This window comes from Vigna radiata, chromosome 7 (genome assembly GCF_000741045.1).
Source record: "Vigna radiata var. radiata cultivar VC1973A chromosome 7, Vradiata_ver6, whole genome shotgun sequence".
NCBI classification, from domain to species: Eukaryota; Viridiplantae; Streptophyta; class Magnoliopsida; order Fabales; family Fabaceae; genus Vigna; species Vigna radiata.
Window position 1 is genome coordinate 26,682,102 of NC_028357.1, and position 14,525 is coordinate 26,696,626.

General features: G+C 29.0%; 1 protein-coding gene across 1 annotated transcript; it reads right to left on the minus strand.

Moving 5' to 3' along the window:
* Positions 1-6,082: 6,082 nt before the first annotated feature.
* Positions 6,083-6,927, minus strand: LOC106766242 (cold-regulated 413 plasma membrane protein 2). The gene is made up of 4 exons (XM_014650987.1): positions 6,746-6,927; positions 6,558-6,665; positions 6,409-6,479; positions 6,083-6,330 (listed from the first exon to the last, which is right to left on the minus strand). The coding sequence occupies exons 1-4, from the start codon at positions 6,925-6,927 to the stop codon at positions 6,083-6,085; spliced, it is 609 nt and encodes a 202-aa protein (XP_014506473.1).
* Positions 6,928-14,525: the final 7,598 nt, after the last annotated feature.

Genomic DNA, 14,525 nt, shown 5'->3' on the forward strand with positions numbered 1-14,525 from the left:
AGATCCGTGGAATCGCACTTGGAAGTGCGGTCGCCGCAGTTGGAACTTTTAGTTTTACGCAGCTTTTTTCTTTCATTAATATGTTTTGATTAGTTTGTTAATTATTTTTGAATTTGTTGTTTTATTTTTTAAAATTTAAATTTTTATATATTATTGGTTATGTATATTTTTTGTTTAATTTAATATTATTTGTTTTTGAATTTATAATTTTTATTAAATAACTTTTTTAATTAAATATTAATCATTAAACTGTCATTACACTTTTTTTAAATATTATTAAATGAAAGATAAAATTAAAAATTAGGAGGTGTAGGAATAACTGGTGAGGTGCAGGAAGCAACCTTCTTATCAAATATGCTTTGTGTTTTGAGATAAATATTAATTGAAAAGACATTTATCAGGGGATATATGGAAAAAAATATAATTACTTTTTTACCTATTTATGTTTGTGTTTCAGCTTACAATAGATTCATTCCATTTGTAGTTAGTTTGAATACTACATTTCTCAGTCCATTTTTAAATTACAAAAACTAATTTTTCATTGTAAAGAATTAGCTAAATAATGAAAAAATTTATCATATTTCCTCTCATCTACATGAGAGGTAAGGATTTTAAGCATAATTTGAACTCAAAATATTCTGATTATATCTAGGAAATAATAATAATAACATTTTCTAATTTTACCATTTTAATAACTTTTTGAATTAAAATGATAATTTATAAAAAACAATCATATAATAAAAAACTTAAATAAATTATTTATTTTAATACTTTTTTAAGAATATTTTATTAATTTTTTTGTTACAATGAAAAAATATATAAACATAATATAATAAAAATTAACATAGTTGTGAAAGGATAATTACTTTTACTCCGCAAGTAGCCAAACCCAAAAGAAGTTTCCAAAATTCACATACCATTATCTTCTTCACAGGACATAAACAATATACAAGAAACTACAGTAAACAATATACAAGAAATCACAAACCAAAACAGCGAAAAGGTTTGAGAAAAATGAACAAAAAGAAAAAGAAAATGGGTTGATTGTGTTTGAAAGAAAACCTTCAAAAACTCAACACTCCAAAAACCATCCATACCATCTGCACTACACAGTTAAAAACTAATTACATAACCAGGCATTCAGAATGAGTAGGAGGATTAGATTCATCATATGAATAATCAAATGAACATATTCAAAACTATCATCATCATGCCAATTAATCACCAAAAAACAATGACATGAATTCAAGAAAAATAAATTAAAAAGCTTAATGGAAGGGAAGAGTGGAATCCTCTCAGACAAATGCCTCGATTTGTCGTCAGAATTGTAAGAATGGATTAGATCGGACTCGTCATCATTATTTGATCATCACCGAGAAAACCACAACTTCGCGTAAGTTCATCAAAAGACAAAACAGAATAAACTAAATCAAATAAAGTAGATCGAACACATAAATACGAAACACAAAGTAGACTAAAAATAACAACAAAATTTTAAAAAGTGAAACTGCACAACTGAATTGTTAGAGAGGGATCATCGCTTCGCTTTTATAGGCGTTTGGATCTGTGAAGGAAGATTTAGGGTTTGACACAGCCATAAGGGTTTAATGGCTCCATTTACTGGCCCACAAGTTAAATGGGCCTGATCGTGTTAAAGCTCGCTCCATTTACATATCATATTCCACGTTTTTTTAATACTTCCAAACTACTCTTATTTTCTCTCATCATAGATTATCATTTCTTTCTTTAAATTTTATGAAAATTATTTAATATAATATAAATTTTTAGATTACAGAACTAAATTTTTTAAAATAATTTTTGTTTTAAACTTTTGTAATTAAAATATTAGGCAAAGGATACAGAAAGCAAAATGGAGAGTATAAAAGGTATGGGCCATATTTTAATTTAGAACCCATTGGGCCTAACAATAGATGAAAATTGGAAATTACTTTCTGCACCCTATCACTCTTTTTCCTGCATCCCATCATTTTAGTTAATTCTAGTTTCATCCTTCAAATTTTCATTTGGAACGTGTGTCAATGAAGAAAACAACAAAAGAAACGGTGCTTCGTTATTAGAGAAGGTGGTTAATTAGTTGGTGCGTTTTGAAATTGTTGAGTTGCTGAAGGAGCGTTTTTGGTCTTTGAAGAAAACGCAGAAACATGGTTGGAGTGGTTGAAGACAATAGCCAGGTATGAAGTGTGCTTTTCGAAGTGGGGTGAACTGGTGAGTAAATGGGTCAACAGAAATCAGTTTTTGGAAATATAGTTATGGAAAAATTTTATCCAAAACTGATGAGGAAGTGCAAAATTTTTGTTTATTCCATGATGAGGCACAATGGTTCGTCCTGTTGAAGAGATTTGGTGGTATTGCTCGTGGTTAGAGTTCGCCATGGAGGGAAATGGTGGTTTTGTGGTGATGAAGATCATGGTAGTGGCACAAGGACGAATTTGCGATATGTAGTGGTTCTTAATAGTGGCACCATAAAGGAGATACAAGTGTGTCATTGTGCGATGTGTTGTTATTCACTTGGTGCTCAGTGTAGAGGCGGACATGGTTGTGGTGGCTCGTTGTTCTATAGTGGTTCTTGGAGTTGCGGGAAGGAAAGGTGGCAGAACGAAACATAGTAGTGCAATATAGGGTTTTTGGTGTTCATGATTGGGTTTTTGATTTCTTTCCAGATTCGCAAGCGTTATTATAGTGTGTTTCACTATATATAGAACCTTAAAAGAAAAAAAAAAAAAAAAGAGAAGAGGAAAAAGATGAACCGAATTACGAAATTTACTGATGAATTTTATCGATGAATTTTTTTTGTAGGTAATTATCAACAAATTTATTGAAAGAAAAATCCATCGATAATTATGGACAAAATAAGGAAACTGTTTGTAAAAATTAACGATATGTTGGGTAACCTTCGGCAATTTTAATTTACCAACAAATTTTTTACATTATCGATAGATTTTGACATCGGTATAACATCAATTTTTCTTGTAGTGATTAGTGAAGTGAGATCTCCGAGTGTGACAATGAGAGTTCACAAGGTTGCTAGTGCTTGGTTACGTTCTTTGGTTGCTCGTGGGTTGTGTGATGGTGGTAATCTATGTGGTGTAGGGTTCTATGACTTTGTTTCTGGTGGTAACAATGATATTTTTGTAGGGAGAAACTTGTGATGTGCAAATATGCGAAAGGATGGCCCGTCTTGGTTTTATCTCGATTTGCACTGGGTAGTTTTGATGGCGAGAGTTGATAGAGGAAAGAAGTTGTTAGGATGGTCTAATTCACGATAGAAAGATGTTTGGGTAGTGGTGGCGTATTCCACATTGGTGTGTGTCGAGGTGGTTGGATAATGATTTTGTTGTATGAAATACTTTTTCATATTAGCTATGTGTTTAACTAGTATAAAAAGTAGTACTTATTACACTAGTTTTGACGATATACCTCCTATTTCTATATCCATTCTTGAACCAATATAAAATATTTTTTTTAATCGATATAAAATGTCTTGTTTGCATTAAGGTACATGAATACAGAACAAATGTTGGACTCCTTAAAGCGATGCCGACAAAGCCTCAAAAGATCTTAAACTTTGCTTTGATACCAAATGTAAACATAAAGTGGAAAAAAAGAGGAATAAGGACTAACATCAAACCATTGCCACTAGAATCTTTTAATATGTTTTTCAGTTTCAAACTCTTACTCTCATGAACTTTGATAATATAGAATATTGTAAAAGAGATCAAATTTGTTGAACCAAAACACATGGTAGCTTGGAATTTATAAAGTCCTTCCCAACACAAAATAATTGGTATAATAAATTGTTACAAATTTGATGAAACTATAATTTCAAATTTCATAGAAAAATTTAAAAATTTGATTGATAAAATGGACCATATTTATAGTAATAATTTATTTAACATCAATGTCTCATTTTAACCCACATATTTGGAAAATTATCAACAATTTAAAGTTTCAAACCTACGGTTCAAATGTAAAAAAAAAAAAAAAAAGTGAATACTCAAATCAATTTCAAATTACACACTAATGTTTAATTAACATATATATTTAGATTTATCTATGTAAAAATTAAAATGGTAATATATCATACATAATTTTTTTATGAAATAATAATATTCTGTGGTTTCAATTGCGTCTTTTAAATTTATTATTTATTTTAGGTTTAATCATTTAGAACATCTTTATTTATGTAAGGTTTTTTCAATTAGGTCCTTGTTTTTTAAAATGTCTCAATTAAGTCCCTGAATATAAAAAATTAGATCAATTAAGGACTTGTCGTTAAATTTGGTGGATGGCGTTAAAATTCAGTGTGTGTGGGAGGGTAACATTACTGACGTGGCAATGAATGGTAGTGTATGGTCAACTGAGTTGGATTTGTGTGATTTTCAAATTAAATTTTATTCAAATAAAATGAATGAAACAAATGTTTTAATAAAAACGCAACGTTTAAATAAAAATCAATTAAGGCAATCAAACACTCTCTTACGGATCATCACACACAATAGAATACATACATCAATCAAACATAAAAGTAAGCCCGAAGGTTCATCATCTCCATTGCTAACACCAAATCAGAATAGAGAAACAGAGGGAGATAATCATTCAGATACAATGATAAAAGAAAGAGGAAGAAGAATAAAGGCACAAGCATCCACCTTCTCCCCTCTGGTCATCATTTTCCTGGTGGCACCCAAACTCCACGCAAAACCGATTCTGGGTTCTCTTCATATCTCCATCTTCATCTTGCTTTCCAATAACCGTTGCCAAAGCTTCGACACAGAAACATACATACTAAAACTCTTGGACCTGAAACCACTTTCTCCTCCATTACTTTCATCCATAACTCTCACCTAAAACCCAGCTCCAGCCCCTTCAACCAATTCCGATATTATCGCTCTCCTCCACTCGATACCCAAAACACAATCCACGAAACCTAAAAGCCAAGCTACTTCCTCCCATTTATCTCGCTGACGCAAAGGAATTTGCAAGACAGTCCATTCAAGCCATTTTATCGCTACAGAAAACATTGAAAGATTGGGATAATGGGTTAGATTGCCTTGACGAAAGCACCTTTGGTTGAAGATATTCAAACGAAAACCAAATGGTAAAGGTGGTGGCATAATAAAAGCTAAAATTATAGCAGTAGCAAAAAGGGTTTGGTGGCATCGACGACGATGAACGGCCGGCGTCGTGCACAAACAAGAGGGTTTCTCTCGCGCGAAGAAGAGAAGGAGAAGAGCAGTCTGGTGCTGTGGTCGGCGATGGCTCCGGCAACGAGCGGTGTCGCTGGCGACCGTTCGACGGACGCGGTGGCGCGTGTTCGTGAACGGCGAAGGTCCCTTCACTGGCTGCTTCATTTTCGTTTCCAAAGAGACCCTAGGTCTCTGGGTTGTTGAGCAAGAATGGAATGAAATTGGCTCAACCCTTAATTTTTTGATTTGGAGAAAAAAGAGCTTTGGACCTAGAAATTGTTTTATTTGAATAAAATTTAATTCGAAAATCACACAAATCTAACTCAGTTAACATACATTGTCATTCATTGCCACGTTAGTAATGTCATCCTGTCATGCACACTGAATTTTAACATCATCCACTCAATTTAACGACAAGTCCTTAATTGATCCAATTTTTCATATTCAAATATTTAATTGAGACATTTTAAAAAATAAAGACCTAATTTAGAAAATCTTACATAAATAAAAATGTTCTAAATGATTAAACCTTTATTTTATTCACAAAAGTTTACCGATTCTTTACTAAACAAATAAAGACTAAAAAAGTTAATAGAATTCTTTTTTTTTTCATCCATGAAATTCAAGCAAATTAGTTATTAGTTATATTTTGACTTAATATTCCAAATAGTGTTCAAAATAAATTTTGCATGGAGAGGATTTCAGAAATGGCGAGTGAAATTATGTTAAATTCTACATAAGTGTGACGATGGAGTTATTTTGTGAAGACTAGTAACAAACTCCACCATCTAAAATTTTATTTTCCTAACAGATTACATCATCACCAACTGTTATGCCTTATATTTTTTTTTCTTTGATGTCAATCATGCCTATACTTAATGGATAATGAATGCACAAATAGGATAGACAATGAGGAGGAGGATGCCAAGAGTATTTGATATTCCATGTTTCTGTGTGAAAGAATTTCTGAATCCACCAGAAGCCCTGATATGTTCTTGTAGTAGGTAACAACCAATGAAAAGATCAATCACTAATCCAATCCAGTTATTCCTTAATTTCTGAGCAAATATGTCGGGGGCTACTATCAAAATAAGAATCATTGAACCAGGAATTTCCAGCCAATCTGCACGTCATTTACGACACTAGTCATGCAAAATTGATCATGCATATTGGAACAAGGCTTAGAAATAGTTAAGCATACCAGGAAAATGTCTAGGGAAGAAAAGCCTCAGCACAACCGCGACGAATGCAATCCATTTTCCCACATCACCTCTGAACGATTATACTCAATCAATGTGTATTTTGTAAAGCGATAACAAAAGAAAGAGAAACTATAAATGTCATTATCACCTTAGAAAGGAGAACAGCGATTCAGGAAAGCTGAAAAATATATAAGGCACTAATAACGCTGTCAATATATTCGTCCTCCAGTTTGTGCTATCCAGTATCAGTAAATAACTGAAACAAATATTTTTCTAAGAACTGAACGAAATTAACATAAATATGAATTAAATTAACAAGAAAATTGAAGTTATTACATGGCAGCGAAGGAAGCGAGCCATTTAAAGAAAGAATCGCCAAAGGCTTTGCCTCCTACGAGGGTTGCATCGTGGAGGAGCTTCTTGGCCGCAAGCTTGAGCTCATTTAGATCGGAATCAATTAAAGTATAAAGTACAGTATCGGTTTTGGTATCCACGTAGTGTTGTAATATTCTACGCATTGTGCTGAGCAGTGATGGAGAAAGATAAGGGTATGAAGTGTAGAATGTTGTGTTATATATGATGTGAGGTCCTAATTCGTTGTTTGGACCAATGGTGAGGGAATGTAAAACTATGCGAACTTTCGGATCCTTTTATGTTTACCATCTCCTATTACGGGTTTGTGATCCAAATTGCTTTCCGTCCTTTTCTTTAACATCTTGCAAACTCTCATTAATTAATCAAACTAATCTAAACTAGTTTTTTAATGTAATCTTATTTTGATCAATTTAGGTCACCTCCGACATAGCTATAATTAAGAAACGTAAATGAAGGATCCTCTTAAGTTGGTTTTCAAATGATGCTTACGTACCATTGCTAAAATCTAAAATTACTAAGATGAGTGTAATGTACATAATCTAAAATTATTTTCACAATATATATCAAAGACACATTCTATCTTGTGTTAAGTATGTACTCGGTAAACAACACATAAATATTTGAGCCAAAGTTATATTAAATTTTAGGTTAGGCTTAATTTTTATGTATTAACCAATTATAGAAAAATAGTTTTCTTTTTTCAAATTATGAAATAAACAATTTAAAATTCAATATACATTGTTAATATTTAATTATTTATATCAAATCTTAAATAAACAAAATATTCCTAACTGTCGACATACTTTTTTAATGTTAGTAGTTTCTCCTTCACCTATTTGACAAATGTTTGAAACTTTGTTAAGCTTTGGAAGTGCAAGGATAGGGGTGAGGTTTGTTGTGTTGCACTAGAAGGATGCAATAGTCTTATTAACGTAGAAAAGTCCTTTTATATCGAATAAAAAATATAGAAGCATGAACATAAAATATCATGATAATACGATATTATATCCAATAATATTTCATCTCTTTATAAATAGATATTAAATATTCTCTATTCACACAGATAATAAATATCTATAAATACTAATTATTCATCACATATTTTATTTGTGAATATTTATAAATATAAGTATTTTTGTCATTTTATCCAACATTAACTAAAATACATATTAAAAATAAAAAAAAAAAAAAGTTAATGTTGATTTATTTGATGTTTATATTTATTTGAGTGACTACAGTGGATATTAATTATGAACAAAACTAAAATAAATATTAAAAATAAATAAAGTTAGTATGATTTAACAAACACTGAAATCTTATTTAGTTTTAATGTTTTATTTATTTAATTTAACATCGGATAAACAAATATTCAATATCAACAAAAAAATAAATTAAAATAAACAAGCTTATTAACCTATTTGTTTTTAATATTTTATTTAATTACGTTAGTGCTTAACAAACACTAACTTCATTATTTATAATATTTATATTAATTGTTAGCTTAACCAATACTAAATTATATATTCTAAATTGATATACATTCTTATTAAATATTAGTTTTAAGTTACTTTTAATCTAAACCCAGATTGAAAGGTAACAAATATCTTTACCCATAAGTTTCTTCTCTTATTTTGTATATCAATCTAATTATATTTATTTTCATTCATATTCATAGATCTCATCATATTCATAAATCTCCTCACACTAATATATTTTATCCACACTTATCTCTTTTATCCACATTCATCTCTTTCATTAACACTCATATTTTTCATCCACACATCTATTTTATCTACTTTTTTTTTTCTCATATTCTTGGTCTATATTTTTCTCCTCATCTCCTTTATACACATCTTTTTCATTTACATTCATCTTCTCCATTTACATTCAACTCCTTAATTCATTATAATTTTTTTTATATCATTTAAACATAAAGGTTTTTTTTTAAGTTATTGTCATTAGCTTAACTAAGTCAATACAAAAGTTTTAAAATAAAACTTCTTAACATCGATCAAGATGACTCTAAATAATGCTTAATTAAACAATTAATTTAAAATTAGTGATAACTTAGCATTGATTAAACTGATACTAGTTAGAATTCAAAAGCAAATTTTAACAAATTAGCATTCATAATTTTGACGTTATATACACATGCAATGCAAAGCTGAAGCTAATTAGCATCAACTTTTTTTTAGCATCGATTTTTTACCATGCTATATAAGTTTTTCTCATAATGTGCATTCGACCTATAACGATATAAATTATTATTTTATTATGGTATTATAGAAAATAGGGGTAAAGTAGATGCGTTTAATGAATATCAATGTTAAAATATATTTTTCCTTTTTTTATATATACAAAATCTAATCTAAATACTCTGAAACATGTTCTCCAGTGTGGGGACATTGAAAGGCTCCCACAATAACCATGGTCATAATATTAATAAATGTTTGATTGCTTATACCATGTGTAAGCCACAAACTTTTTTAGACGAAGAAGATGTGATGGTGTAGTCAGAATACAAGACTTTGTGTAATATGAATAATGCTTTTAAAGTCCAACACCTCATTAAACTCATCAAAATAAAGATGTAAAATGTAATAGTTTAATTGGCAAATCGGAATCAAACTATTAAATAACATCATAATTTTATGATAATGAACTTAAATAAAACACAATTTTATAAATTAATATCTAAAATACATAGAATAGTTTAAATAATATACACACACATGTATATATATTATTTAATTAAAATTTTAATATTACCAATGAGTTTTATTATTAGATCGGGATGAAAATTCCGCGTGATTTTAAAGTTATAGGATTAGTTGTTTCTTTCTTCAGTTACAACTACTCTTGATTATATCTTTGTTAAGTTGTAATTGGGTCTTCCTTTTAAATAATTTTCTGTGTATTTCTTTTTAAAATTATATTCATTCGTTCATTTATTCATTTAATAGAAAATATATATTTTTCTCTTATTTCTTATTCATTATTTTTTATTTGTAAGGTGATGCATTTAGTTTTTTCTATGTAAAATGAAGTTTGCATTTATTTATACATGATAAATATATTTTATCAATAATTAATACAATATTTCCAACAATTTAAAACGTATAATAAAAAAAACTAATAATTTAGGTTGTTTTTTTTTTTTAATTTAAGACTATAATTTATCAATTATTGCTAAACAATTTCTTATCAGTTTGATAAATTATTAAACTGGTTCACATCCGTTGTACCGATTTGATATGGATGTTGGTTTCCCTATACAATCAATCTAGACTCGAATTCAATCACAATACTGTCTAGTTATTATCTTAATTTTAAACTTAATTAACTAAACATGGAACCAATTATGATTCGCTAATTAAGTAGGGAGTTTAATATAACATATATTTTACTGTTTTTATTACATACAACATTTTACTTTTAACATTTATGCCAAAACAAAATAACTACTTCCTAAAATTTACTGGTTTATGTAAATATTTTTAAATGATAAGTACGTACCTTAGAAGTTGACAGTGTATATATTATGTTAACATTTACAATGGCATGCATTTTTAAATAGTTATAAATTATATGCAACTTTTCTTCAACCGTCTGTGGCAGAAGTATCTACAATCTTTTTTAAAACACGAGGAGATGAGAAGGCAGATCTTTGCACATGCTTTTATTCTGTGTCTCTTCCACATATAGCCATTTGTCCGTGTCACAAAAAATCAAGTTATTGTTTATAATATAATTAAAAAGAAAAATTAGCTTCTTAGGTAGACCACATAGATTCAAACCAATGAGAGTGAGGATGAACAAAGAGAGAGAGAGAGAAGGGTGTTACAAACTTATTATAATTGTAGCTCTTAGATCATATAATGTGCTTAGTATCTATCATTGTTATGCAAATATAATCTCTTAATAACTACACTTCTAAACCTTATTGTATTATGGCAAATATGTATTATTTGTTGATAACGTTTCATATTAAAACATGTTAGATTTATCATAGGATGAGTTCATTGGAAATAGATAACACCATCAGACCTGGTTGTGACCATATAAGAATTGATATTGCTTTTAATTCAAAATTTCAATTTAAAACTTTAAAACAATAAATTAATAGGTTTGTTGTTCTACTTTCTCATCTCTATTTAATGTGAAACTTAAACTTATACTTAGATTCCTAACAACATATATATTTTAAATGTATAGTTATACATAAATAATATAATTTGATAACAGTCTCACACTAAGTGACATGATAAGTTTAATAAATAATAAATCTTACTAGAATAAGTTTTGAGAAATAGTATTATAACACATTTTTACATTCATTTGAGACAGAGTATAAGAGTAAAATGGTCATAAAAATGTAACTTTTTGTATTTTTTTCAAAAAAAGAAGAAAGTAAAAAGTAAAAAAATAGTATCAAATAAATGTAAAAATTTTAAGTGTGTCAAAAAATATTTTTCATAATTGACTTTGATATCATCTTAAAATATAAATTTTGAATATAACTTAATTTTAAAAAATTGACTCAAAACTACTTATATTTATATATTATAAGTCTATCTTATCTCTAATCAATTATCTTATCTTTATCAATGAGACATATAATGGTGTAAAATTGGTATAATCATAAAACTATAAAGTTGAAGTAAATAAAAAAAAAAAATCCACTTTGAATGAGATGTAAATCACTTCCTAGGCATGCATATATGCTGAACTTGCAAGATAAGTCTAAAATAATCATTTAGAAGGCATCAAACATGAAGCTTATGCTGTAAAGGGTTGAGAAAGAGGAAACAAGCATAACGAAAGACACATGATTATGTAACTTTTTATATGCAATTTTTTATTATATAAGATCGACTCAGTTGCAGGCTTAAGAAGCTTGCTGCATACTTCAACATGCTTGCTGGTGAAGCTAACTAAAGAGATCGAAATCTGATTTTAGGGTATAAGACTTAAGCGAGTTGACTTGAGTTTGGTCAAACTTATCTTTCAACCCAATCATAATATATATTTTGAATTCAATTAGTTCCGGTTTATGTATTTTTCTATTATATCCAATTCAATATAATACATATATAAATTAGGTTTGGCCAATTAAGTTAATGGACTTAATTTCTTTCATAAAAATTATAATTTAAAAAAAAATTAAACATTTTAGAATGATTTTTAAAATAAATTACATTATTTAATATTTTAAAACACATATTTAATAAATAAAATAAATTTAAAAATAATTATATTATTATTTTTATTTAATAATCCTTATTGAATTAAAGTTAAGTATTTGAGTTTAATATATAGAATACATATCTTAACTCATAGGAGATTGTGTCAAATTTAAAATCATCATATGTAATTATATGTAACAATCTAACAGAGAAAATAAATTTAATTTAAATATGTAAAAATGTATAGACAAATAAAAATTTATTTATTTTATATTCATTTAAAAATATTTATCATAAATAATATCTTTAAAATAATTATATATATATATATATATATATATATATATATATATATATATATATATATATTCATAGCATTTATATTCTCAATTTAAAAAATTAAATACTAGCTAGTCATAATAATGTTTTATTAATTTGAATGTTTTCTGTAATATAAGGTTGAGTTACCGGCCTGTCATGAATTTATTTACCATCTTATAGTGAGTAATATTTTTATTTATTTAAAGATTTTGACTTTTTTTTTATTAGAAAGTATATTTGAGTTTAACTCATATTCACAAAACCGGTTTGTAAGGTGAGGTTTGTACCTCAGTTATATATATTATAAATCGGTTTTATCTCTAATAGATGTGAGACTTTCAACACACCCTCTTCATGCCGAGGTATAGACATCTCGTGCATGATAGTAGAAATTTGGTGGGCCGCTACACTCCCTTCACGCCGAGGTATAGATATCTCGTGTGTGATAGTAGAAATTGAGTGGTCCAATAGCAGTCCGACAACGGGTGGAATAGAAATGCCCAAGAAACAAGAAATATCGCTAGGATAGGCTTTAATCACGACTTTGATACCATATTAGAAAGTAGGTTAAGCCTAACTCATCTCTACAAAACCAGCTTGTGAGATGAAGTTTGCACCTCACTTATATATTATAAGTTGGTTCATCAGCTGCTATTACTCCTAAGAATTCTATTGCTTGTTCTACAATAAGACCTAACTCTATACTCTATAGATATTTGACATTGTAGGCATCCTTCTCCTTCTTGTTATATCAAATTACGCATGATGTATGTCACTTTACCTGATACAGAATACACTCATTGTGATACTTGTCACTATTCTAAGCAAAAAAAATTGTCTTTTCAGTTAAGTACTACTGTCTCAAAAGCTCCTTTTGATTTAATTCATGTTGATATTGGACCCTATTGTACTTCTTTTGTTGATGGTTTCAAATATTTCTTAACTATAATGGATGATATGTCTAGATTCACATGGATCAAATTGATGGCAAGTAAGTTAGATACAAGATCACAACTTTTTGGCTTTGTTTCTTATATGAAAACACAATTTGACATTGATGTAAAAGTTGTTAGATCAGATAATGGTAATGAGTTTGCGATGACAGATTTTTATAGACAAAAGGGGATACAACATTAATTATCTTATGTTAAAACACCTCAACAAAATGGAATTGTTTAGAGAAAACATCAACACATTCTCAATGTTGCTAGATCTTTAATGTTTCAATCTCATTTGCCCATAATTTTCTAGTCTTTTGTTGTTCATTATGCTGTACAACTCATTAATATTTTACTTTCCAAATATTTGGCATATTTTTCTCCATTTCAGTTGTTACACAATGTTAAACCTGAAATTACTTACTTACGAGTTTTTGACTCACTTTCCTGTGCTTCAACTCTTTAAGCTCATAGAACAAAATTTCAACCTCATGCAAGAAAATGTGTTTGACTTGGTTTTAAAACAGGAGTGAAAGGCTACCTTTTGTTAGATTTCAACTCAAGGAAAATTTTTCTATCATGGAATGTAGTATTTATGAAAACATATTTCCTTTTCTTACTAGTGACAAACACTCACCTATTGATACACAAAATTCATTAGATTTTGTCACCAAAATCATTTCCTCTTCGTCGCCTCTTTTATCAGAAGTTATTGATCAACCCTCTTTACCACCTGCATCTCCTCCTTCTATTGTTTCAGACCCTGTTATATTTTCTTCTCAACCTATTTCTTTGAACCTGCCACTGCTACTCCAGAAAGGAAATCAACCAGGCCAAAACATAAACCATCTTATTTGCAGGACTATCATTGCAACATGTTATCTACTTCTTTCGCCACTCAATCATCCATAGGTACCTTATATCCTATCTCTTCATATCTCTCATATGATGCATTATCATCTCTTCATAAATCATATGTCCTTAATCTTTCTCAAGTCAATGAACCTAAAACCTATAACCAAGCCATCAAACATGATTGTTGGAGAAATGTCATGGATCAAGAAATTGCAGCTTTAGAAAATACCAAAACTTGGATTTTGACTGATCTACCTTATGGAAAGCAACCTATCAGATGTAAATGGGTATATAAAATAAAGAAGCATGCTGATGGGAGTATTAAACGATACAAGACAAGGTTAGTAGCCAAAGACTACACACAACAACCAAGCTTAAATTACTTTGAGACTTTTTCACTTGTTGTCAAACTCACAACAGTAAGATTGGTTTAGACTTTAG